This window comes from Gopherus flavomarginatus, chromosome 1 (genome assembly GCF_025201925.1).
Source record: "Gopherus flavomarginatus isolate rGopFla2 chromosome 1, rGopFla2.mat.asm, whole genome shotgun sequence".
In the NCBI taxonomy this organism is placed as follows: Eukaryota; Metazoa; Chordata; order Testudines; family Testudinidae; genus Gopherus; species Gopherus flavomarginatus.
This window is the reverse complement of record NC_066617.1, coordinates 4,504,033-4,528,746: the sequence shown is the minus strand read 5'-3', so window position 1 is coordinate 4,528,746 and position 24,714 is coordinate 4,504,033. Positions and strand designations below refer to the sequence as shown.

Below are 24,714 nucleotides of genomic sequence, written 5' to 3'. Positions count from 1 at the left end.
TGTATATCTCTCCAGGAACGCAGGGAGGGAACACTGGGAGGGGAGGAGGAGGAAGGGAAATGGTTTATTCCCCTTTGTTGTGAGAGTCAAGGAATCTGAGTCTTGGGGTCCCCCAGGGAAGGTTTTGGGGAGACCACAGTGAGCTAGGCACTGTATAATTCCTAACTGGTGGCAGCAATTACCAGGTCCAAGCTGGTAACTAAGCTTGGAGGTTTTCATGCTAACACCCATATTTTGGACGCTAAGGTCCAGATCTGGGAAAAATGTTATCACAAAAGGTTCCCACATGAGGAGAGATTAAAGAGGCTAGGACTCTTCAGCTTGGAAAAGAGGAGCCTAAGGGGGGATATGATAGAGGTATATAAAATCATGAGTGGTGTGGAGAAAGTGGATAAGGAAAAGTTATTTAGTTATTCCCATAATACAAGAACTAGGGGTCACCAAATGAAATTAATGGGCAGCAGGTTTAGAACAAATCAAAGGAAGTTCTTCTTTACACAGCGCACAGACAACTTGTGGAACTCCTTGCCAGAGGAGGTTGTGAAGGCTGGACTATACCAATGTTTAAAAGAGAACTGGATCAATTCATGGAGGTTAAATCCATTAATGGCTATTAGCCAGGATGGGTAAGGAATGGTGTCCCTAGCCTCTGCTTGTCAGAGGGTGGAGATGGATGGCCGGAGAGAGATCACTTGATCATTGCCTGTTAGGTTCACTCCCTCTGGGGCACCTCGCACTTGCCACTGTCGGTAGACAGGATACTGGGCTAGATGGACCTTTGGTCTGACCCGGTACAGCCGTTCTTATGTTCATAAGTGCCGGTGGAAGAAAGGCTTGAAAGCTTAGTTACTATTGCAGCCAATAGGGGCCAGAGAGAGAGAGAGGAGAAGAGGCCTTAGTGCCTGTGTTCATGGCTATGTATTTGTTCCTGTATCCTCTAGTATCACAAAAGCCACACAATTAGGGGTTTTTTCATTTTCATTCAAATAGAGTTCTGCATTTGCTATTTTTCCAAGATTTTTACTGGAAAATGAAGGTGCTCTCTTGCTGTCAATCAGCACAGTGAAATCAACTTCAAAGAGCTTCAAGTGGTTCCCTAAAATCAAAGGAAGATACTTCTTCCCTGCACATGGGACCCCCTCTTGAGGACACAATTTACACTTTAAACAACACTCTGGTTCAGGCAGAAATGTTTTCTGCAAGATGCCCTATGGTTAGTCAGATTGTATGTGAAATCTCATCACATAACCATCTCCTCCTTCCCCAGGAATGGATGATTTCATCTCTCCTCATCCTGTTGCTGGTCTCAGTCAGCTGCATTGTCTTACAAGACCTCCATTTCTTGGCTGCTCATGAATAGAGAGATGGTTCCTAATAGAGTGTAGGGTCCAAGACTTAATTCAAACCCTTGCTACAAAAGAGCACTGCTGTCCTTCACTCTCCGCCATCCCTGGACTTGGCTCATGCGCAAATTTGCTGGAGGAAGCCCTTTGAGACAGCATTGGTGACCCAACTGGAGGTCCAGTGTTAAGCCAAGATGTACTCACTCACCACAGGGTGAAATTCACCCCTGCGCACCGGATCATCACAAAGGCCCATTCTCCACTTAAGTCCCTCATGAGACCTAGTTATAAGTTCAATGTGTAACGAAAGTTTCTATAGGCATCGTACCATCCCCTGTGCCAAAGAGTGAATTTCAGATGTAAAGGTCTGACAGGAAACACAGTGGAGGCAAGGAATGATTCCCATTAACTTCAAAGGGAAATGGATCTGAGCCACTGGCGATGGAGCCGGTAAGAATGCAGAAAAGTGGCTCCCTCCTTCCTAGCAGGTTTACAATGAACTGCCCAATGCCCCTTACCACGACCAGTATGAATTGAAAGGACCAACCTGGATTCTTTTCATCAGGGCTTGTTGTGCTACTGATGCCACTCAGAAGCACCTTGACATTCATTCTAATTGTTGCCCCAGTAAAATCCGTGGAATGGCACAAGGAATGCAGTTGGCCCGTACAATTTTAAGATGAAAGAAAGATGTAGAGTGCAACGTGCCCTTCACACCCTCTGAGGCTCCCATTAGCCCAATCATTGCAACCCCTGAGGAAAACAGCTCCATCCAAAGGAGGACATTGCAAGGCAATCAAGTTTGTTTGGTAACGAATGAGGACCTCCTCCACAAATGACATAACAGATCCTCCAGGCAGTCCTCGATTGTAGAAAAGCACACAAGAATCAGCACTCTTCTAAACACTTCTTCAGACTTCATCTCCTCGGTCAATTAGGTCAGTCCATCTGGAATCAATTTCTTTCTAGCCCTAGAGATATGGCGGTAGGTTCATTTCTATTTAGAACTGAATCTAGCACTTACTTGCTGTGATTTTTATGAGGGATCAGGGTTTTCTTCCATAATTGTCTTGTGCAGTTTCTCAGTTGCAGGTTTTGTAGGATTCACAATTCGAAGCTGCTCGCAGAATTTAGGAGCAACATATGCAATTGGGAAACATAATTCTGAATAACTGGAAATAGAATTAGGACGTTTAAATCTTCTCAGTAACTTTTGGAAGTTCCTTAGCCATTTTTCATTTTAGTTGGATAAGGAAGGAATTTGTTCAGGTTAGTCTAGGAAGGGTCAATTCAGTGATCTTCTCCTTTATGCTGATGCTGCTGTTTCTCCTCACTATTGGAGACAGGAGAATAGATGAAGCAGGTATCTATTCATGTGATGTGTATTTATACCTGCCTCTGTGTTTTCCACTCCATGCCTGTGATGAAGTGGGTTTTAGCCCACAGAAGCTGATGTTCAAGTCCATTTGTTAGTCTCTGAGGTGTCACAAGGACTCCTCCTTGTTTTTGCTGATGCAGGCTAACACCGCTACACCTCTCAAACCGTGGGTGTCATCAGTATTTGCTAATGAATGAACAGAGACTTTGCTTTTCTCCAAAGAAGTCACTAAATACAAGCTCCTCTGCTGGGGTACCAGGGCAGCATGCAAGCTGAATTCTGTTGTCCGGACCTGCGTCTGTGATCTCTAACACCAAAGCCCCAGGCACTCAATATTAAGATGCAAAATGCGACCTTGTACTCAAATCACATGTTGTATGTAATGTGAATAGTGTGTTCATTGTGAAAGAATATAGGCATTGTTCTGGAAAATGTATCTTTTGAAATACTTCTTTCCCTTTTTTTCCCTCCCTCCCACAGCTGCAAATTTTTCAAGCCTCCCTCCTCCATCCGGAAGGCTATCTCAGATAAGGCGGTGCGAAAAAAGGACGCGAGAGGAAATGTTCTCGGAAATCATGGAATCGACTCTCAATGAAAGAACTCATCTGAATGAGTGGAAGGGTGCGGTATCAAAGTACAGGAAAGATGCCAGTGAACATGAGGACAGGAGGGACTAATGCTAGGAGAGGAGGGAAGCTCGAGATGAGAAGTGGCGGCAGGAAGAACAGAAGAGGCAGGAGGCAATGCTGGGGCTGCTGTGTGATTAAACTGACATGCTCTGACATCTGGTGGAGCTTCAGGAACGGGAGCAGGATCACAGAGTGCTGCTGCAGCCCCTGTATAAACGCCCTCCCCAAGTTCCATAGCCTCCTCACCCAGACGTGGAAGAACATGGGGGATGGGGGAGGCTCCGTGCACCCGCGCACTCCACCCCAGTGGACAGCCCACGCAAAAGGCTGTCATTATTTTGAAGTTCTGAAGTGGTCTTTTCCTTCCCTCCTATCCTCCTCCCAAACCCCACCCGAGCTACCTTGTCAGTTCTCTCCCTCTTCTTATAATTAATTAATAAAGAATACATGATTTTTAAACAATAATGACTTTATTTCCTTAGAACGCAGGCTGTGATCGAAGGGGGAGAGTGGGTTGCTTACAGGGAATGAGTCAATCAAGGGGGCGAGTTTTCATCAAGGAGAAACAAACAGAACTTTCACACCTTAGCCTGGTCAGTCATGAAACTGGTTTTTAAAGCTTCTCTGATGCGCAACACTTCCTGGTGTGCTCTTCTAACCGCCCTGGTGCCTGGCTGTTCGTAATCAGAGGCCAAGTGATTTGCTTCAGCCTCCCACCCTACCATAAATGTCTCCCCCTTACTCTCACAGAGATTGTGGAGTACACAGCAAGTAGCAATAACAATGAGTATATTGGTTTGACTGAGGTCTGAGTGAGTCAATAACGTGCGCCAGCATCCACATTCTACCACCATTCTGCACTTGCTCAGCTTGTACATGGACACACATCGCCGAATTAATGTGCTTACTGTGGCTGCATGCACTCAACTTTATCCAATCTTCTTTCCAAAAATCAATTTCTGTAAAATCGGAGTAATCCCATAGGGTAGAAATAGCCTAAATATAGTTAAGCTTTGGTATAGGCTTACCAATGACTACAGCTTTATTCACCATTTTTAGCTGATTAGTTTTTCCCAGATAAATCTTGACAGATGGTGGTGCAAATTCCATGTCTGTAGTCTTTCCAAAGTCATGGGAATTGTTTGGAGCAGAGCATATAAAGGCTGCTCCCTATCACCCACAAACTAATAAGTTTGCAGAAAGATTTAAGGGAACTTTAAAAGCTGTGCTAAGAACGTACCTCACTGGCCATGAGAATGATTGGGACGTTTTACTTCATTAGTTGCTCACTGTGCACAGAAGTGTTCCCCAAGATTCAACTGGCTTTTCCCCCTTTGATCTCCTGTGTGGGAAGCAGGTTAGGGGACCCTTAGATTTGATTGGAGGCTCTGGGGAGGGCAGTACTGAAGAAAGAGGACAGCCTGTAGGGGAGTATGTCACTCATTTTAAGGAGAATTTACAGGTAATGAGGAATTGAGGGAAACAGACCCTTGAAAAAAGTCAGGGAACTCAGCATGTTTATTATGGTCAGCAAACTGAAGAAAGATCATTTGACACTGCTAATTTGGTGTTAGTGCTGAGCCCAGTGATGGGGCGGGGAGGGGGGAAGGAAGGTTTATTGGGAATGACCTTTTCAAGTGATTGAAGGGGTGAAGGCTGTCACATCTGATGTAAATATAACTCTTCCAGCCCTCTGAGTTGGCAGGAACAAGGGCCGGGTTCAGTATCCAGGGGTTCTCTTTCAGTAATGCAATACAAAATCGGCTTGGGCTCCCACCCAGTGACTTGGGACAATTACATACCACCCCCTGGGTGCCTCGAGGAGGCAATACTTCCCTTCTCACAAGCACAGAGTCTGAGTGTAGCAAAATCCTTTTAATAAAGGAGGGAAACAATGTGGCATCATAGTGGGAAAGCCCCACAAACAGGATTCATAACATAAACAACGAGCCAAAGACAAAGCAAGTATGTTTTGGCAATGTCCTTTTCCCTTTAGGGTCTTAAGTGCAATCATCCCAAAGTCCATCAACCCCAAAGTCTCTGTCCCTGGTCAGTGCTGCCCCATAGTTCAAAAGTTTATCTGCAGAGTTTTACCCCCCCCAGCCTGGGTGGAAATGGGGGGCACAAAGGGGGTTAAGGGGCACCTTACGTGGTCCGAGACCGACTTCCCCACCTCTCCGTGGAGTTCTACTGCAGCTTTCACAACGAACAGCTCCACTCCACTCACCAGCTTGTGAGCTGCTCCAGCCATCCGTGCAAACCGCTCTGCTCCTTCTGCTCATTGTTCTGTGGGCCAGTTCAAGCATCCCACAACCTGCTCTGCTCACTGTTCTGTGGGCCGCTCCAACCGTCGTGCAAACTGCTCTCCTCTGCCAGCCACTAGCAATATATCTTCAGGTTCCCCACTAGTTAACACAGCACTCAGCTCAGTAAGTTTTGCTCTTTAGTCATTTCAGCCTGCAGCAGGGGATCCTCAGTGCTGGTGCACCATTGGCCAAAAGTGCATTCAACTCAGCAGCCTCCAGCTAGATTCCTAGTAGAATCAAAATTAGCTCTGCTATTCAACACTGGAGAGAGACAAGGAGATGCAATTGGTGATCCAGGCCCTCATAGCACTCCCTAAACCTCTCCTCCATTTACTGGGTTTTGTAACCCATGTCCCTTGTCTGGCGAGTGCTACTTAGTTGATGGTGAGACACTCTGTCATAAAACAGATCCATAGTCTCTCAGTCACATAATCAGGGTAACAACACTTTATTCCTCCTGCCCCAATAACAGAGAAATTGAGGATCCCACAGCTGTCAAAGTGACCATTTTAGGCTGCCGTGGGCTATGCTAAGTGAGGTGGCTGTGCCTATGCAAACAAGATCAGCCCCTGAAATTCTTTTCCACACTCACCATAATTCACCACCACATGTCAGGATAGAGCTCATTCTGACTCTGCTTACAAAAGGAAGCTCAGCTACAGAGGAACGGTGCAAATCATGCATATCAATAGATTAAAACTTACTCCCAAAGGGAAATGGCAGTAAATTTGGAGCCATTTAGGGATCTGGGTTAATAATCTGTCAGGGATGGTATTTGGTCCTGCTGTGAAGGCAGGGGACTAGACTTGATGACTGTTCAGTGTCTCTTCTAGTTCTATTAGATAGGTTTAGATTCATATTGGAAAAAAATCCCACTCCAAAGAAGGAAATGCTGGCCCTTTAAAACATCACACACAGGCATTTCCCTCGCCAAGTTTAGCTGCCCTAGAAAGAGAAACAGTTACAGGGAATTCTCCTGTAGCTCAAGTTTGCAGATGAAAGAGCTGCAGGATTCAATGTGCACATCAGATCCTGTGGACGTAAGAACAAACTGACTGTGAAAAACAGTGGAAAAATATTAAATCAATGGAACAAGTTATTGAAATTTGGTCTGGAACTAATTAGACCTTAAGGAACAAAGGGCCTCTTGAGTTCTCCAGGCAGTCTAAAAAACTGGCTGAAAACACTCCTGCTCTCAAACCACTTTTACTTATTCTCCTCTGTGAACTAAAAAAGTCCTGTTCCTCTCACTCTCTCCATAATCATTCAAACGAGGTGCTAAGGATCCTTTGAATTTAGGACTGAATCTTGCACAGACACTCTGTGATTGATAACAATGGGGAGGGTTTAGGGTTTTTCAATTTATTTTCATTATCAAGTTGCTGGTGTTTGTTTCTTCATGCTTTAGAAATTGTTTGGATTCTAAGAGCAAGACATGCATTTGGGACAGTAGATCCTGTTGATTTTTGTTGGAACTTGGGCATTCAAATCCCCTAGGGAGCTCTGAAAAATGTCACCCCCATTTTTCATTCAGGAGTTAGGAAGAAACACCCTAAATTTGCTCTCTAAAGGACTAAGTCATTGTTCTACTTTCTTCTGAAGCAGCTGGTGAATGACACTCACTGAGACAGGATACTGCTTTAGATGGGGCACTCGTCTCTTCCAGCCTGGCAACTGCTACGTTCTCTTTTGAAGAAGTATATCTAGATGCAGAGCCTCATCTGCTCTAAGTGTGGCTTCAGTGAAGCCAGTGGAACAGAGCAGATTTATACTGGGCAGGTGGTGGGGAGTTGTATTTTGTTTGGATCAAAAAATTCCACCTTTGTTATTTCATCAGGAAGTGTTGGTGACTCGCTGAGGTTTCCAAACCAAAGCACCTGCCTTGTGATGCTGGACTGAACTCATTTGCACTATTAATGCTATTCCAGCCACGTCTTATGTGACATTTTTTTTAAGGGACGGGAAATCCCAAGCTGTGATAAATGAAGGGGAAGCGGTGGGTGGGATGTAGCTCCCTTTTATGGACACCCACCAGCCGGGAGCTATAAAATCCCTCTAAGTAGCGGATCTCTAATTTATCTCCCTATAAAGGGTAAAAAAAGTCTCACTGCTCTGCATAGGTAAAGAGAAGTGAGCGGGCACCTGGCCAGAAGAGTCAATGGGAAGGCTATAACTTTTAAAAATTGAAACAAGACTCCCCCGTTTGTCTGTCTGTTGTTGTTCTCGGGGAGAGGCTGACAGGGGACAGTTATGCTGTGAGAAGCTTGGGCCAGGCATGAAAAATCATCACTATCATACCTAGAAACTATTCATCTAAACCCCCAGATATGCAGGGCCGGCTCTAGGCACCAGCAAAACAAGCAGCGTGCGCTTCCCACAGCGAGTCCGCCCAGGCGGGGTCCTGGGGAAACTAGAGGGTCCTGCACCCCCACTTCACAGTCAGATGTGACTCTTAGCCAGCCAGAAAAACAGAGGTTTATAAAGATGACAAGAACATGGTCCAAACCAGGCCTTGCCGGTATGGACAACAGGACCCCCTTTAGTCTGGTCCATCTGGGGCCTCCAGGGAGGCCACAGCCCCCCTGGGAAGCCCAAGCCCCGTTGGGGTGACCTTCTTCATTTCCCAGTCTCTTCCAAAAACTGAAACTGCCTTCAACGTCTCATTCAGCCTCCCTCCGGCTCCCGCCCACCACCCCCCAGAAGCCTTTGTCCAGTTTCAGAGGCAAAGGTATCACCTGGCCTTTTACCTCCCTCCTGGGTTCTCAGGTTACATGCTCAGGTATCCTCCCTTCCCCAATGTAGACCTTGCCAGCACAACTCCCCTGCATCCTTCCCAGGTCAATACTCCCCACTCAGCATTCACATAACACAGCAAGAACATTCCCACTTTCTCATAAATGCCTTGAGGGTACCCAGCAGGAAGGAATTCCCAAATGCACCTTCCTGAGTTCTCAAATGGCTTTGGCACTTGAGTGGTGGCAAACTGATTGCCTAATTATTTGCTCCATTCTCTTTCATGACTCCTGCAGGTGACTTTGGTGTAGTGTAGTTTTTCTTTAAAGGCAGAACTGAGGCAGGCAGTTGTGTCTGAAACATACTTTGACCAAAAAGTGGGTGTTTCTGCTGGCCAGTAGATGAGCACATGTGGGCAAAGAGTCAGAAGCAGATTAATGTCACTGAGTTTTACTGGTGCAATGAAATCCAGAATCTCCGTGTGAAGCTGAACTAATTTTGCCCCATTGCCGTAAATCTTGTCAGCTCATCTCCAGCAATGCAAAGTGAGTGCAAAGTTGATGTCAAGAAGCAGAGCTGGTTGAATTTACACCTCTCCTACGTTGTCATGAAAGCCTGCTTCCCAAATGGGTGCTACATGCTACATGTCAATGGAGGTCCCGCCAGAGGAGAAGAGAAGAATGTCCTGGATAAAGGAGGATTATTCTAAAAAAGGCCTGCTGACTCCATAATGATGTTTCAGCAGAGCCTCTGTTGGAGAGTTTATTACTGGAAATGCTCTCAAATGACATACCAGAGGTACACTGGTTTAAATATTCAGCCTTAACATCTGGAGGAGCAGTCGCAATGGAAATGGACTTGATTTGACCTGATGGCTCCAGATACAGTACCCATAACAAATGGTCAGGTGAGTCAAGTTTTCCCAGCATTCGCCTTTATGCATTGAAACCCCCAAATACTAGGGAAGGGAAGCTCTATAGAACAGGGAGAGGGATTTGTGTAGTACATGTTGGGAAGAGCTTTCTAGCCAAGAACCAAACTTTCAAAGTGCTCTAGAAACAAAGGCATCTTGTCCTGAACGGTGCTCTGCAATTCAAGGAGTTTAGGCCAGAGTTAACTTTGCTTTGTTAGAGCAGGTAATGCAAGGTGGAACTGCACCCCAGTGTGGAAGCCCCTCAGAATGCTGTAAACTACTTGAAGGGCTAATTTCTCCTGTCACTCCAGGGATTCAAAAAGTCACATCTTGAGAAGTGCCTGTGCTGTTGGTTCTTCAGGGATGAATTTTGTCCAGGGCAATGTTTAAAGAAGGAGGGAGAAAGAAGGAGAACCAGCAGACAGATATTGTGATGCCTCAGAGTTTTTAATGTGAGTCACATTTGCAGTACACAGTACAGGAAAAATACTAGAGCGGACCAAACAGATATTCAGTTTTTCAAGAAGGGCTGCTACCGATCACCCACCTCAATGGAATCTATTTCACACACAATGTTTTTTGTTCTTGTTGCAGCTGTAGATATTGACAAGTCACCTATGCACCCGTGTTAAGCTAGTTTTATTGCCCCAGTTGGTGAGAAGTGAGACAAAGCAAAACAGAAGCAGAGGACTAGGCAGCTTCTCAGTTAAACATCAGCCACAGAGAAGATCAAAGCAAGAAGCTAAAGATAGGTATTGGTGGAAAAGATAGAGCAGATGGGGTCTAATTCTCCTTCCTAGCAAGGTCTCTTTTTCCCACTCTCAAGAGATATAAAATAATAATAAATGTAGCTGATTCCCATCTTAAGGCCCCTATTTCCCTTAAACTGTGGAGTGACTGTAAACAGCCTGCCTCTAATTCAGATCGAGTCCACAGGTGAAAGCGAGAATCAGCAGACGAGTGGGAAAGCCTTGGCAGAAAGAGTCATAAAGCGTAACATTAGAAATGCAGCACGGCTGTCAGCCCAAGGTGCTGAGCACACACAGCTCCCACTGAGTTCAGCTGGAGCCCTGTTTGCCCAGCACTTCTGAAAGCCATGCCCAAAAGCTCAGGGTTGAAGATGTATCTTGCTGTTCATTTCCTGGTTCTTCCTTGTTCAACAAATATTCCTGATAGATTTAACATGGCCCACACTTTCCATGGAGGTACCTATGGCAAGATACGCCAGAGCCACATAATCCCCCATAACCATAACCGCCCGGGTAACCTCCTAATCCCCCATAACCACATAATCCCTCATAACCATAACCGCCGCCATAACCAGCGTATCCCCCTAAACCATACAATCATCCATAAAGGCCTCCATAGCCATACAATCCCCCATGACCGAATGAGCCCCTGAAAGCAGGTACGACCACAGGTGAGGGTCTGATCACCACTTCAGAGTCAGGGCACTGCCTAAGACATGGCTAGTTGGAGCTGCCAGTAACTGGACTGGGTCGGGCCACCCCGCCTTCTGGATAGCACAGGCTGGAGAAAGTCGTCTTTCTGGGATGGAGGTAAACCTGAAACACACAACAGGGACTAGAGTCAAGAGAAGGTACAAGAGCTGGTAGAAGAAAGGCTTCAAAGCTCGGTGCGGCCCAAGAGAGAAAGAAAGAGTGGACTATGTCTCTGTGTTCATGGCCATGTCTTTCTTTCTACAGCCTCTTTCTACACCTCTTGTCCACTCGCACTAAACTTCCCTCCCAACCGGTCCCCTTGTGCTCCTTGAAATGGCTTGGTCTGAAAAACATTGACTGGAATAAGTGTCACTATTTCTATGCTGGACTCCAGGGATTCTGTGCCCATTTTAGACATTTCTCAAAGAGAACATTACCGGGATAATGGTAATTGTATCCTTTCGTCTGAGGATTTAACCTCTGCATGCAAACCAGTTGAGTCTGGTATCCCAGCGTTGTTCTTTGAGTTTCCAAAGCTTGTGAGTCAACAGTACTTGCCAACCAATACACAGAAAGCTTTAATTTTCTCCAAAGAAATCACTAAGGACAAGCTCCTCAGTTGGTGGGTTCAGGTCCACTGCGTTCCATGGAGGGACACTAAATTACACCATCTGAGGAAAAGCACCTTCAATGGGTATTTCTGCTGAAAAGAGCATAAGAATTGCTAGACTGGATCTCACCACTTGTCAGCTTAATCCATTCTCCTGTCTCCAATAGTGATCAGTAACAACTGCATCTGAAGAAAGTAAAAGACCTCCGAAGAGTCTTTTCTGGACTAACCTGGGAAACTTTCTTCCTAATATGGCTAAGTGAAAATGGCTAAATGACTTTCTAAAGCTTTAACTTTCTAAAGTTATGAAAAAGATTTCAATACCCTAAATCTATTTCCAGTTAAGAGGAAATAGTTTTCCCAATTGCATATGTTGCTCTAAAATAAATCATGACTCCACCAGCTCCTGTAACTAAATCACTACACAAGATAATTTTGGAAGAACACCCTGATCCTTGATTAATATCACCATGACTACATGTAAGACTCGATTATCCCTGAAAATAACCCCTACTGTCACATCCTTAGAGTTCAAAAGCGATTGAGTTGAACTGGACTTACCCAGTTCAATGAGGAGCTGAAGTCCAGAGAAGGGTGTAGAAGAGCCCAGAGTGATGAGTGCTTTTACATGGTTCGTAGGACTACCTGGAGGTTCTGGGATGCTGTTTGTGGAGGTGGTTGTAATTCATTACCAAATAAACTTGATTGTCTTGCAAAATCCTCCTTTGGATGCAGCTGTTTTCCTCAGGAGTTGCGATTCTAGGCTGAATCTGAGCCTCAGAGGGCATGACATGCATGTTGCACCCTTCATCTTTCTTTCATCTTCAGATGGTACTGGCCAACTGCATTCCTCATGCTATTCCATTGACATTATTGCCACTTCAATGAGAATGAATATCAAGGTGATTCTGAGCAGCGTCAGTAGCACAAATGGGTGCGATGAAAGGAATCCAGTATGGTCCTTGCCATTCATGCTGGCTATGGTTCAGGGCATTGGGCAGTTCATTCTAACCATGCCAGGAAGGAAGCAGCCATGTTTCTGCATTCTCAACGGCTCAGACCCCCAATTGACTTTGAAGTTAATGGGAGTCATTCCAGTGCCCACGTGCATATTTCTTGTCAAGGCCTTAAGTCTGAATTTCACCCTTTGGCTGGGGGATGATACGATGCCTATGAACAACTTGAGTCCAATTTTTAACTTCCAAACTGAGTCTTAAGAGGGTCTCAAGTGCAGTATGGCCTTTTGTGATGGCTGTCTGCGCGGGGATGAATCTTTCCTTATGGTGAGTAATACTTGCCCTAACATTGGACCTCCCCTTGGGTCACCAATGTTGTCTCAAAGGGCTGCCTAGAGTAGATTTGCTCCTAGGTCAAGGGAAGGGATGGCAGACAGGGAAAGGAAGCAAGAAGGAAGAGGTGGCTGTGGGGTGAGATTTGACATAAATGCTGCACAGCCACAGGGCATGTTGCAGAAGAGATTCCTGCCAGAATCCGAATGTTATTTAAAGTGTGACAGATATCCCCAAGGGCAGGGTTCATATCCAGGGAACGAGGCAGAGGAGTCTGCCTTTGATTATGAGGCCCTGAATCTCTGTGAAGTTGAAGCAACTGTGCTGATTTACACCAAGGGGCACCTTCATTTTCCAGTTAAAATATTTCAAAAACTACCAAATGCAAAACTACATTCAAATGAAAAGGAAACAGCCCCAGATTGTGTGTCTCTAAGTTATGATGCGCTTAACAGAAGGACAAGGGAGCTTGGCCTCCATTTTGTTTAAAGTGACTCTATTACTCAGTGCAGAGGTGTCTAATCTCCACAACAACCTAGTACTCTTCTTAGAATAGAACCCTCTGCAGGTGTGAAACACCAGTGAGCGTTTGTGAGGGGCTTTGAAATCTGGAGTTCTGAGGACCCTGAAGAGCTTCCAGCCCCAACGCCCTGACTCTCTATGACTGAGAGGTGTAGAAAGAGAGGGAGGTAGAGATGACCTGGGGGTCAGTAGCAGGACCAGAAGTAGAACCCAATACTTCCAACTCCTCCTACCACAGGCAGGGCTGTCACTAGGGAGCGGCGAGGGGGTCAGATGCCGAGGGTGTAAAGCTACTAGAGTGCAGAAATGGGGCAGGTCAAGTGTAGGGGCCTCCCCTGTCCCACAGGATCGGGCCCAGCCATGTCCAGATGGAGCTCAGGGTTCATGGGCCCAGGGGCCCAGACAATTGGAGGCTCTCGGGAACTAGGACAGTGACGGGGTGGCAGGAATGGTGCTGAGTGCTGCTTGGGTCCTACGGAGCATGCTCATTGCTCAGTAACATCTGCTGAAGCAGCTGCGCTTGCTGGTGATTGAAAAGGTTAAAGGGTGTGTTACGTTATTGATATAAACTGGGACCATATAGAACATAGGTTTCAACCAAGGTCCTGTAGTGGCGCCAGATCTTGTGTAAAGGGGGTCATCTAAGGTGTCTATGACCAAGTTATGAGTTACTGATTATGATTATGCTGTCTGTATGTCTGTATCATTTTGTAGTTGAAGTTATGAATATTGACTGTATACTGTCTGTATTTCAAACTTGTGCTGTGTTACTGCGAGAGATCCCAGACAAGTGGGTGTTAGCTCTGCTTAGCCTGCTTGATGGCTCATTAAGGACCATCAACTACACAACTGACCCATTGAGAGGAGGCAGATACGCCTTGTGACTCAGCAGGGTGTGCAGAAACTGGCCCATGTGACTCCAAACTCCATTTTGCTGTAATTTTCCACAGTAAGAACAAAGAAGTGTTCTTACACTTGGAAGTGCCTATATAAGCTTGTTGCCTCATCTCCATTTTGTCTTCAGTCCTGCTTCCTACCTCTGGAGTGACTTTGCTACAAGCTAAAGCTCTGCAAAAAGGACTGATGACCCATCCCAGCGAGAGATGTTCTCCAGAGACTTGATTTGAACCTGCAGTTTACTCCATCACTGCTACAAGCCTGAACGAAGAACTTTGCCATTACTATATGGAATTGATTCCATTTAACCAATTCTAGCTCTCATCTCTATCTTTTTCCTTTGATGAATAAACCTTTAGATTTTAGATTCTAAAGGATTGGCAACAGTGTGATTTGTGGGTAAGATCTGATGTGCATATTGACCTGGGTCTGTGGCTTGGTCCTTTGGGATCGAGCGATCCTTTTTCTTTTACTGGGGTGTTGGTTTTCATAAGCATTCATCCCCAGGACGGGTGGCACTGGTGATGACACTGGGAGAGTGGAGTGTCTAAGGAAATTGCTTGTGTGACATGTGGTTAGCCAGTGAGGTGAAACTGAAGTCATTTTTGTCTGGCTGGTTTGGTTTGCCTTAGAGGTGAAAAAAACCCAGTCTTGGGCTGTGACTACCCTGTTTGAGCAATTAGTCCTGAATTGGCACTCTCAGTTGGGTCCTGCCAGAACCGCTTCGTCACAGTGGCGTAGTCGGCAGGATCCACAGAACCAGGTCAATTAAGCTTTGCGTCAGAACCCCACACTATCTAAATTTGAAATTTGGGATTGAGAGTTTGGTTGGTTAAAGAGCAGTTGCAATGGATGAGCAAAGAGCATATGAGGGTCTTGACAAAAAAGCCCTGGATGATTTGTGTTCAGAAAAGGGGATAAGCTTTAAAAAGAAAGCTACAAATTAAGAACTGAGAGATCTGCTAATGGCCGGTGATCAGGAGGCAGGAGCACAGCCCTTACCTGATACCACAGAGACTGCAGAAGCAATTCGAATGAAAGAGGCAGCGAATCAACAGTAATTCGAGCATGAACAGAACCTAGCAGACCTGAGATTGCTGGAAAGGCAGAAAATAGCTGAATTAGAAAGAGAAGCTGCTGAAAGACAGAAAGAAGCTGCTGAGAGAGAGAAAGAAGCTGCTGAACGAAAGAAGGAGGCTGATGAGAGAGAAGAAAAAGCTCATAAGGGGCATCTGGAATTACTGGCTGCTGAGGAGAGAGCTTGACAGATGGAACAGGAGACGGTCAGACTGCAGCTCCAAGTAATGGAAGAGCGGAGAAAGTCATCGCCACCTGGTACTCCACATACCCACAGCCAGGAGAAGAACTGGGAAAAGATGTGTCCCATTTACAATGATAAGGAAGATATAGAGGAATTCGTGTCCACCTTTGAGCGCCTTTGCAATCTGTACCAGATCCCCGATGAACAGCGAATGGTTGTCCTGCTGACCAGACTGACTGGAAAAGCAAGGGAGGTATTTAATGATTTGGGGGAACAAGAAGCCTTGGGTTATGGACGGTTTAAAGATTCTGTGTTAAGGCGGTTCATGGTTACTCCTGGTTCTTACAGAGTTAAGTTTAGAAAGTTTAAGAAGTCTAATGATTGTACTTTTGTAGAATGTGCTCATAAGCTAATGGGTTTTGTTAAAAAGTGGGTGATGGGAGCAAAGGCGCATGGGAGTTTTGAAAAGCTGTTGGATTGAATAACTTTGGAACAGTTCTTAAACATTATGCCTGACCACCTGAGAGCAGCTGTGTGTGATAGGGACCCCGAGTCAGTCCTACGGGCTGCAAAGATTGTGGATGCCCATACCCAAAATAGGGCTCAGGAAGGGTATAAACCCCAAGGGAAAGTAGTCACCATTCTCCTCAGTTTAAGAGGAGGGAAGGATTTAAAGGTAAACCTGGCCCTGACTCTTATAAGGTGGCTCGCGGGAGCGCAGAGGGTGAGAATTCTCACCCCAAACATAAACAGGTTACATGCTATCACTGTGGGATGCTTGGCCACCTAAAACCAGATTGCCCAACCCTAAAGGGCAGCTCAAAACCAGCAACCCCAAAAGCCACAGTAGATGCCAATTCCATTACTCTGAGCACCCAGGCTGAGCCAAGCCACAACAGCACCACTTTAAGTCCAGGGGCAAGCAGAGCAGTGGCTAATGCCAACCCCCTCATCTCCGGTGCTCTGGGAGGAGGGGATCAGCTCACCAGCTATGTCAGAACTGAGGCTTGGCAGGAAAGTGAGAGGTTTATTATGGAGGCAAAGGTCAATGGTGTTGAACGCGTGGGATGGCGGGACACTGGCTGGGGTGTAACTATGGTCAAGGGACATCTGGTGAAGCCAGAGGACATGTTGCCGGGGGAATATGTGATGGTAGTGGCACTATCTGAGTACTCTGTGGACCTGCCAATGGTTAGAATCCACCTTGAGTGGGATGGCTTTAAAGGGGACGTGAAGGCTGCAGTGCGGGATTTAATTCCGGCTGATGTTTTGTTAGGAAATAACATACGGGGGTGCCTGGTCAAATGACTGTGGTGACCAGGTCACAGAGGAAGTTTGGGTCTGTGGCAGATGCCCTGACTGATGGCAGTGAGGGGGACAGCGAACAGACAGAGAGTGTCTCTCAAGATGAATCAGGTGAAGGTTTGTCTGAAATGTCAGAGAGGGTTCTGAATTCAACCAAAACCCAGGGTGACTTCATGGTGGTTCAGCAAAGTGACGTATCTCTAGAGAGAGCCAGAAATGATGCTCAGAATTAGGTCCCAGCCAATGAAGAAAGAGGCAGATTTTTTATGCAGAATGGGCTGTTGTATAGGGAGCCTCTCAGGGGAAAGAAGAATTCCCAAACGGCGGCTCGCAAACAGCTTGTGGTACCGGAGAGTTGCCGCAATGAGTTGTTAAAGTTGGCTCATGATGGTCCATTTGCAGGACATCTGGGTATAGGCAAAATGTGTGACAGGCTGGAGCAAAATTTCTACTGGCCTCACCTCTTTAAGATGGTGAGAGATTACTGCGAAAGCTGTAAACTGTATCAAAAGCATAAGAGGTTGAAGGGACCTAGCAAGGTGCCCCTCCAGTCTTTGCCCATTATAGGGGAGGCTTTTGCCAGAGTGGCTGTGGATATTGTGGGGCCATTCCCAAAACCTTCCAAGAATGGGAAAAAATACATCCTGGTACTGGTAGACTTTGCTACCCGATATCCTGAGGCTGTAGCCTTGGCTAACATTGAGGCAGAGACAGTGGCAGTGGCCTTGTTCTCTGTTTTTAGCAGAATGGGTTTTCCCAAGGAAATACTGTATGATCGTGGGTCTAACTTCATGTCTGTGGTTTTCAGGCAGTTGTGGGAATTATGTGGGGTGAAGCACCTGAAAGCTGCTCCCTACCACCCCCAGACTAATGGCCTAGTGAAAAGGTTCAATGGGATCCTGAAGTCTATGTTGAAAATGTACATGGATAGATGCCAGAATGACTGGGATGTTCTACTGCCATATCTATTGTATGCATACAGGAGTGTACCCCAAGAGTCTACAAGGTTTGCTCCCTTTGAACTGCTCTACAGAAGGCAGGTCCGGGGGCCCCTAGATTTGGTTCATGACTCATGGGAGGGTCAGGTGGAGGATACAGAGCAACCGGTGGCTGAGTATATGGCTCAGTTCAAGGAGAGTTTGCAGCAGATGATGAAGTTGGTTGAGCAAAATCTGAAAGAGAGCCAAGATGCTCAGAAAGCCTGTTATGACAGAGATGCTTAGGAGATAGCATTTGAAATAGGGGGTATGGTGTTGGTGCTAGATCCTGTCCGGAGGAACAAAATGAAGGATGTTTTGACTGGATCCATGGAGGTAGTGGAAAGAATTAATGAGGTAACCTACCTGGGTCACAGGGTGGGCAATGGGCGACTGCGCCCTGAGCCTTCAAAGGTGGAGGCCATTAAGAACTGGCCTATCCCAAGAACTAAGAAACAGGTCCAATCATTCATTGGTCTAGCCAATTATTACAGGAGGTTTGTTCAGGGATTCAGTGACATTGTTGCGCCCATCACAGACCTAACGAAAAAGGAAAAACCAGACCGGGTGTAATGGACGGAGGCCTGTGAGCAGGGATTTCAAAGCATAAAAAGTGCTTTGGCCAAAGAGCCTGTGCTGGCCAGCCCAGATTTCAAAAAACCTTTTTTGCTATGTACAGACGCTTCCAATATTGGGCTGGGGGCAGTGCTAATGCAAGAGGGGGCGGGGGGTAAGAGGCATCCCATGGCATACTTGAGCAAAAAGTTATCCCCCACTGAGCAAAATGACGATACCATTGAGAAGGAATGTTATGCCATTGTCTGGGCTGTCAAGCAACTTAAGCCCTATTTGTACAACCAAAAATTCACGGTGTTGAGTGATCACGCCCCTCTGGTCTGGCTGCACAGGGCCAAAGGTACCAACTCCAGGTTGCTGCGCTGGAGTTTAGCCCTTCAAGAGTATGAAATGGACATAATCCACATAAGGGGGAAGGAAAATATTGTAGCTGATGCATTGTCCCGAATAGGGAATCCTTAGGATGCAGTCAGAGATGTCTGTGTCATCCCTTCCTGCATCAATTTTGCGTTGGAGGTATGATGTTATTGACATAAACTGGGACCATACAGAACATGGGTTGCAACCAAGGTCCTGTAGTGGCACCAGATCTTATGTAAAGGGGGTCATATAAGGTGTCTAAGACCAAGTTATGAGTTACTGATTATGATTATGCTGTCTGTATATCTGTATCATTTTGTAGTTGAAGTTATGAATATTGGCCGTATACTGTCTATATTTCAAACTTGTGCTGTGTTACTGGGAGAGATCCCAGACAAGTTGGTGTTAGCTCTCCTTAGCCTGCTTGATGGCCCATTAAGGACCATCAGCTACACAACTGACCCATTGAGAGGAGGCAGATACGCCTTGTGACTCAGCAGGGTGTGCAGAAACTGACCCATGTGACTCCAAACTCCATTTTGCTGTAATTTTCCACAGTAAGAACAAAGAAGTGTTCTTACACTTGGAAGTGCCTATATAAGGCTGATGCCTCATCTTCATCTTGTCTTCAATCCTGCTTCCTACCTCTGGAGGGACTTTGCTACAAGCTGAAGCTCTACACAAAGGACTGATGACCCATCCCAGCAGGAGATGTTCTCCAGAGACTTGATTTAAACCTGCAGTTTACTCCATCACTGCTAGAAGCCTGAATTAAGAACTTTGCCATTACTGTATGGAATTGATTCCATTTAACCAATTCTAGCTCTCATCTCTATCTTTTTCCTTTGATGAATAAACCTTTAGATTTTAGATTCTAAAGGACTGGCAACAGCGTGATTTGTGGGTAAGATATGATGTGTATATTGTCCTGGGTCTGTGGCTTGGTCCTTTGGGATCGAGAGAACCTTTTTCTTTTACTGGGGTGTTGGTTTTCATAAGCATTCATTCCCAGGACGGGTGACACTGGTGGTGATACTGGGAGACTGGAGTGTCTAAGGAAATTGCTTGTGTGACTTGTGGTGTGAAACCGAAGTCCTTTTTGTCTGGCTGGTTTGGTTTGCCTTAGAAGTGAAAAAACCGCAGCCTTGGGCTGTGACTGCCCTGTTTGAGCAATTGGTCCTGAATTGGCACTCTCAGTTGGGTCCCGCCAGAACCGCATCGTCACAGTGTCGTGCTCTCTTATTTGTCAGTGTCTGATTTTGCAAAGGGACACATTTCTGTTTAGCCAAAGTGAGCAGAGATGCCTCATACTTGTGTGAAGAGTGCAGATAACATCTGCTATGTTTGTGGTGAAGTGACTTTTGCATCACAAAAGCACAGTCTAACCACTATGGTTAAGAAAGCCTTTCACCTTTCTTTTGGCTGCAAAATTGGAGATCGGGACAAGAGGTGGGCCCCACACATATGCTGCAACACTTGTGCAACAAATCTTCGCCAGTGGTTGAACAGGAGAAGGAAATCTATGCCTTTTGCAGTGCCAATGATTTGGAGAGAGCCAACAGATCATACCAGCAATTGTTACTTCTGCATGGTGCCTCCAGTTGGGAAAGGTGTGTCAAAGAAGAAAAAGTGGACTGTGCGTTATCCAAACATTCCATCAGCTATATGCCCAGTACCCCGCGGAGAAGGACTGCCGGTTCCTGATGCACCAGAATCCTTCTCACTTGAGTCAGACGAGGAAGAGGAAGAGGATGAAACTTCTGGTCCTGAACCATCAGTGACACAGGACCCACATTTTCTCCCATCCTCCTCCTCTGAAGCACACCTCAGAACATAAGGTGAACTGAATGACCTTGTCAGGGATTTGGAACTACCCAAGAGTAAGGCAGAGCTGTTGGGCTCCAGACTACAGCAGTGGAATCTCCTGGCAGGCTCTCAGGGCAAATGGAGCCCATCAATGCTTGCAGACTATTGCTGGACAGTGACAAGAGATGCTCCATTTAATGAATACAAGAGACAAGCCAAGAAGCGCCAAGTAGACACTGAATAGGACTAAACTATGTACATAATAGTTTTTTGCCTTTTGTTTCATAATAAATTTTATTGTTATAACCCTTTTGCTGATTTTTAAAGTGTTACATAAACAGGACAGGTGAAATATTATCATGTATAGCAACCATAAACACATGAAAAGACCTAGGTTTACAATTTATGATTAAAACTCTACTATCTATACAATAGACATAGACATAACATGTAAAAACTTAAATATCTTAGAAACAGTAGCCAATCAGTTGTTTTAATTGTCATATTTGAATTCAGCACATCAAAATACATAATAAATATCACATTTTATCTCTGAAGCAGATGACTTCTCAAAAATTGTAGACCAGTGCTATCAGTGAGCTCCCAGCTGCTTCAGTCCACGGTTTGCCAATCAGTGTGGTATGGGGCGTGTCCCCCCTCTCCATGCTCCAATATTATCCTCCCTCTTTGTTTCAGGTCGATATTCTCCAGAGAAGGCAGGGAAATGGACCTATCGCTCCGCGCCCATCTATTCGCTCGCCTCGCGCACGAAGGAGTTTGCGAATGACCAGACTCCAGGTAGGAGAGCCCATGACCTAGCTCCTGCCCCCATCGCCCCACTGCATCACTGGCCAAACACCTCGAGGTTCCCAGGCACAAATCAGTGACCGATGGCTCAGACATTTGTCTGGATTTGTCCCCATCCTCCCCTTCCCATTCCCGGGAGCTCTGGCTCCCGCACGTGCCTATCTCCACACCCAGGGACCGTAGAGCCAGTTCACTGCTTTTCCAGCCTCTTATCCGAAGTGGGTGCTACTGGGCAGGGTGGCAAGAGACTGTCAGAGGGGGGGATCAACCCACTGGTTTGGGGTGCGAGTGGACCCCGGAACCTGGCAACTGCTACTGAATGCTGAACAGAGGCCAGAGCCGCTGGCTACCTGAAAGGGGGTCCAAAGAGGATGGATCTAGACTGTTCTCAGTGGTACCAGATGACAGAACAAGGAGTAATGGTCTCAAGTTGCAGTGGGGGAGGTTTAGATTGGATATTAGGAAACACTATTTCACTAAGAGGGTGGTGAAGCACTGGAAGGGGTTTTACTTGACTAACTTAAACTTAAAATTCAAACCTAATAAACAAAGTAAGAACAAAACTTAGGGAAACCGAGCTCTGCTTAGTTTTTTTTAAACTTAAAGTTTCAGAAGAACAAGTGCAGCCTCCTAATAGTAGTAGTTCTTGTAGCTAGATAGACTCGCTAGAGATCAAGTAGAAATAGAATGGAAGTGAGAATGACAGAGCAGAGCGCTGTAGCGAGGTGAGTTACCTTTTCTACAGGGCACATGTGCTGGGGGAAAAAATTATGCCCAAAGTTTACTTTTTAGCCACAAAATGTTGGGGTGCGTTTACCCCATAGGCTAGTATGTTTGTGCGTATTGATGACATGTACATACACACAGAAGTGTCCTTGGGGTGCACCAGTTAAGTTTGTGGGTACAACATTGAAACCCCCCTGTGCCATTTTTCATTGTTTATTGGTCTAGATAAAAGGTCACAGACATTGGCGGGGGTACTTATCTACTTAGGTAAAAAGCTGTAGGTTCACTTTAATTTTTGAGTAAAAGGTTTTATTATCGATATGCTCACTTTGTCTTACCTTAACATACAGGAAATGGCCTGTAGGTTTTTTGCATTACCACCAAACCTACTTTAATATAAATTTATAAACCTATTACAATGCATCAAACACTTAAACTATAAGAAAAAAAAAATATATATATATATGCAACCAAGCAGGTTAGTCCTATAGGCTACACTTCCTCGTCTCATCTCACTCCTGCCCTCCCCACCCCTCCCCATTCTCTTCTGCCCTCAGCCCCCCGAGCCCTGCCCCTCTCCGTCTCACCTCACTCCTGCTCTCCCCACACATCCCACCCTTCTCCTTCTGTCCTCACCCCCAGTGAACCCTGCCTCTCCCCAGTCTCACCTCACTCCTGCTCTCCCCACACATCCCACCCTTCTCCTTCTGTCCTCACCCCCAGTGAACCCTGCCTCTCCCCAGTCTCACCTCACTCCTGTCCTGCCCTCCCCTGCCCTCCCCCGCTCCCTAGAGCAGCCCTGTCAGATTTCTGATTTGTCCAAAGTGGTGGTTGAATGTCAGTTCTTTCCCTCGCTGACCCCTCTTCCCCCATCCCAGGGCCTGCCGCCTACGGGCTCCCCCCAGTGATCGGGCCCAAGGTCGTCGGCAAGAGCTCTGCCCCAAACTATTCCCTCCTGGGGCGCAGCTTGCTTGGCAGCTTCTATGAGGACCTGAGCAAGGTGAGAGGTAGCCGCGGAGCTGGGGAGGGGGGTACTCAGATGGAAGGGGGTGAGGGAAGGGGGTGGGGGACACACTGGCGATGGGGAATGGGGGTGTAGGATGCCAGCTGGGTTGTGGCTCGGCCTGCTTGGGGGGAGCACCCCTGGGAATGGACTGTTGGCGACTGAGCTCTGCTCTCCTTGTGTGCAGACGCCAGGGCCCTGTAACTACCGTGTGGTGGAACCCAGCGTGTACAAGACCCGGGCCCCCCAGTACAGCATGCTTGCCCGCAACATGCTCCCTGGGGACAACACGCAGAAACCAGGGCCCGGGGCACACAGCCCGGAGAAGGTGAGGTGGGGGCCGGGACCCACACACACATGGGCTCACAAGAGTTGTTGTGACAGGGAGGTGCTGAGAACGTGTTGGCTGGGGGAGAGACTGGAGATCTCATGGAGAGATTTCCCTGGCAGTGAACAGCCCGTGTGTGTGTGTGTGGGGGGGGCGATGCAGTATGTGTGGGGGTGATGCAGTGTGTGTGTGGTGGGGGGTGATGCAGTGTGTGTGTGGGGGTGATGCAGTGTGTGGGGGGGGCGATGCAGTATGTGTGGGGGTGATGCAGTGTGTGTGTGGTGGGGGTGATGCAATGTGTGTGAGAGGGTGATGCAGTGTGTGTGGGGGGTGTGATGCAGTGTGTGTGGGGGTGTGATGCAGTGTGTGTATGAGGGGGTGATGCAGTGTGTGTGAGTGCATGTGTGTGTAGCGGGAGAGCTAAGGTCTCACACAGGATTGTAGTCATGGGGGATGTTGAGATCTGATGGGGGGGCACATGTGTGTTTATAACATGGGGGGATGTATGTGTGGGATGTAGTGTATGTGAGAGGGGGGATGCAGTGTGTGTGTGTGTGTGCGCATGTGCGTAGTGGGGGAGCTAAGGTCTCATGAAGGATTGTAGTCGTGGGGGAGCATTGAGCTCTGATGGGGGGGCGGGGGGAGTGTGTGTTTCTAACGTGGAAGCCAGGATCTCCGCAGGGTGCCAGCAGGTGCTGGGGGGAGGAGCTGAGATCTCATGCGCTGATCCTGCGGTGCTCTGCTCCCTCTCCCTGCAGTACGTCCAGCAGCGTGGCCAGACCTTTGGGATCCGCCACTCCGACTACCTGGCTCCCCTTGTCATAAACAGCTAAGGGTTAATGTCTCTTTCACCTGAACCACCTGACCAGAGGACCAATCAGGAAACAGGATTTTTTTCAACTCTGGGTGGAGGGAATTTTGTGTCTGAGTCTTTGTCTGTCTGCCTGCTTTTTTCTCAGCTTTGAGAAGTGATTTCTGTTTTCTAATCTTCTGTTTCCAAGTGTGAGTACCAAACATGGTTTTGTTGTTTTTGTATTTACATGTCTATAGTGGCTGGAGTGCTTTGATTTGCATTCTTTTTGAATAAGGCTGTTTATTTAATTTTCTTTTAAGCAATTGACCCTGTATTTGTCACCTTAATACAGAGAGACCATTTTTTATGTATTTTTCTTTCTTTTTTATATAAAGCTTTCTTTTAAGACCTGTTGGAGTTTTTCTTTACTTCAGGGAAATTGAGTCTGTACTCACCAGGGAATTGGTGGGAGGAAGAAATCAGGGGGAGATCTGTGTGTGTTGGATTTGCTAGCCTGATTTTGCATTCCCTCTGGGTGAAGAGGAAAGTGCTTTTGTTTCCAGGACTGGAATTACAGAGGGTGGACTCCCTCTGTTTAGATTCACAGAGCTTGTGTCTGTGTATCTCTCCAGGAGCACCTGGAGGGGGGAAGGGAAAAAGAATTATTTCCCTTTGTTGTGAGACTCAAGGGATTTGGGTCTTGGGGTCCC

The 24,714-nt window shown here is 46.6% G+C and overlaps 2 protein-coding genes across 2 annotated transcripts in view; both read left to right on the top strand.

The window, feature by feature from the left end:
• The window catches only part of LOC127039471 (outer dense fiber protein 3-like), a 125,662-nt gene extending 101,405 nt beyond the window's left edge, over window positions 1-24,257 (top strand). Inside the window, exon 5 of the mRNA XM_050933238.1 lies at window positions 24,213-24,257. The gene's annotated coding sequence lies outside the window, so the exon portion shown is untranslated. The remainder of the gene's footprint in view (window positions 1-24,212) is intronic.
• Window positions 20,826-24,044, top strand: LOC127039464 (outer dense fiber protein 3-like). The gene is made up of 4 exons (XM_050933233.1): window positions 20,826-21,145; window positions 22,759-22,880; window positions 23,071-23,271; window positions 23,970-24,044. Exons 1-4 carry the CDS (start codon window positions 20,989-20,991, stop codon window positions 24,042-24,044), a joined length of 555 nt encoding a protein of 184 aa, XP_050789190.1. The 5' UTR covers window positions 20,826-20,988.
• Window positions 24,258-24,714: the final 457 nt, after the last annotated feature.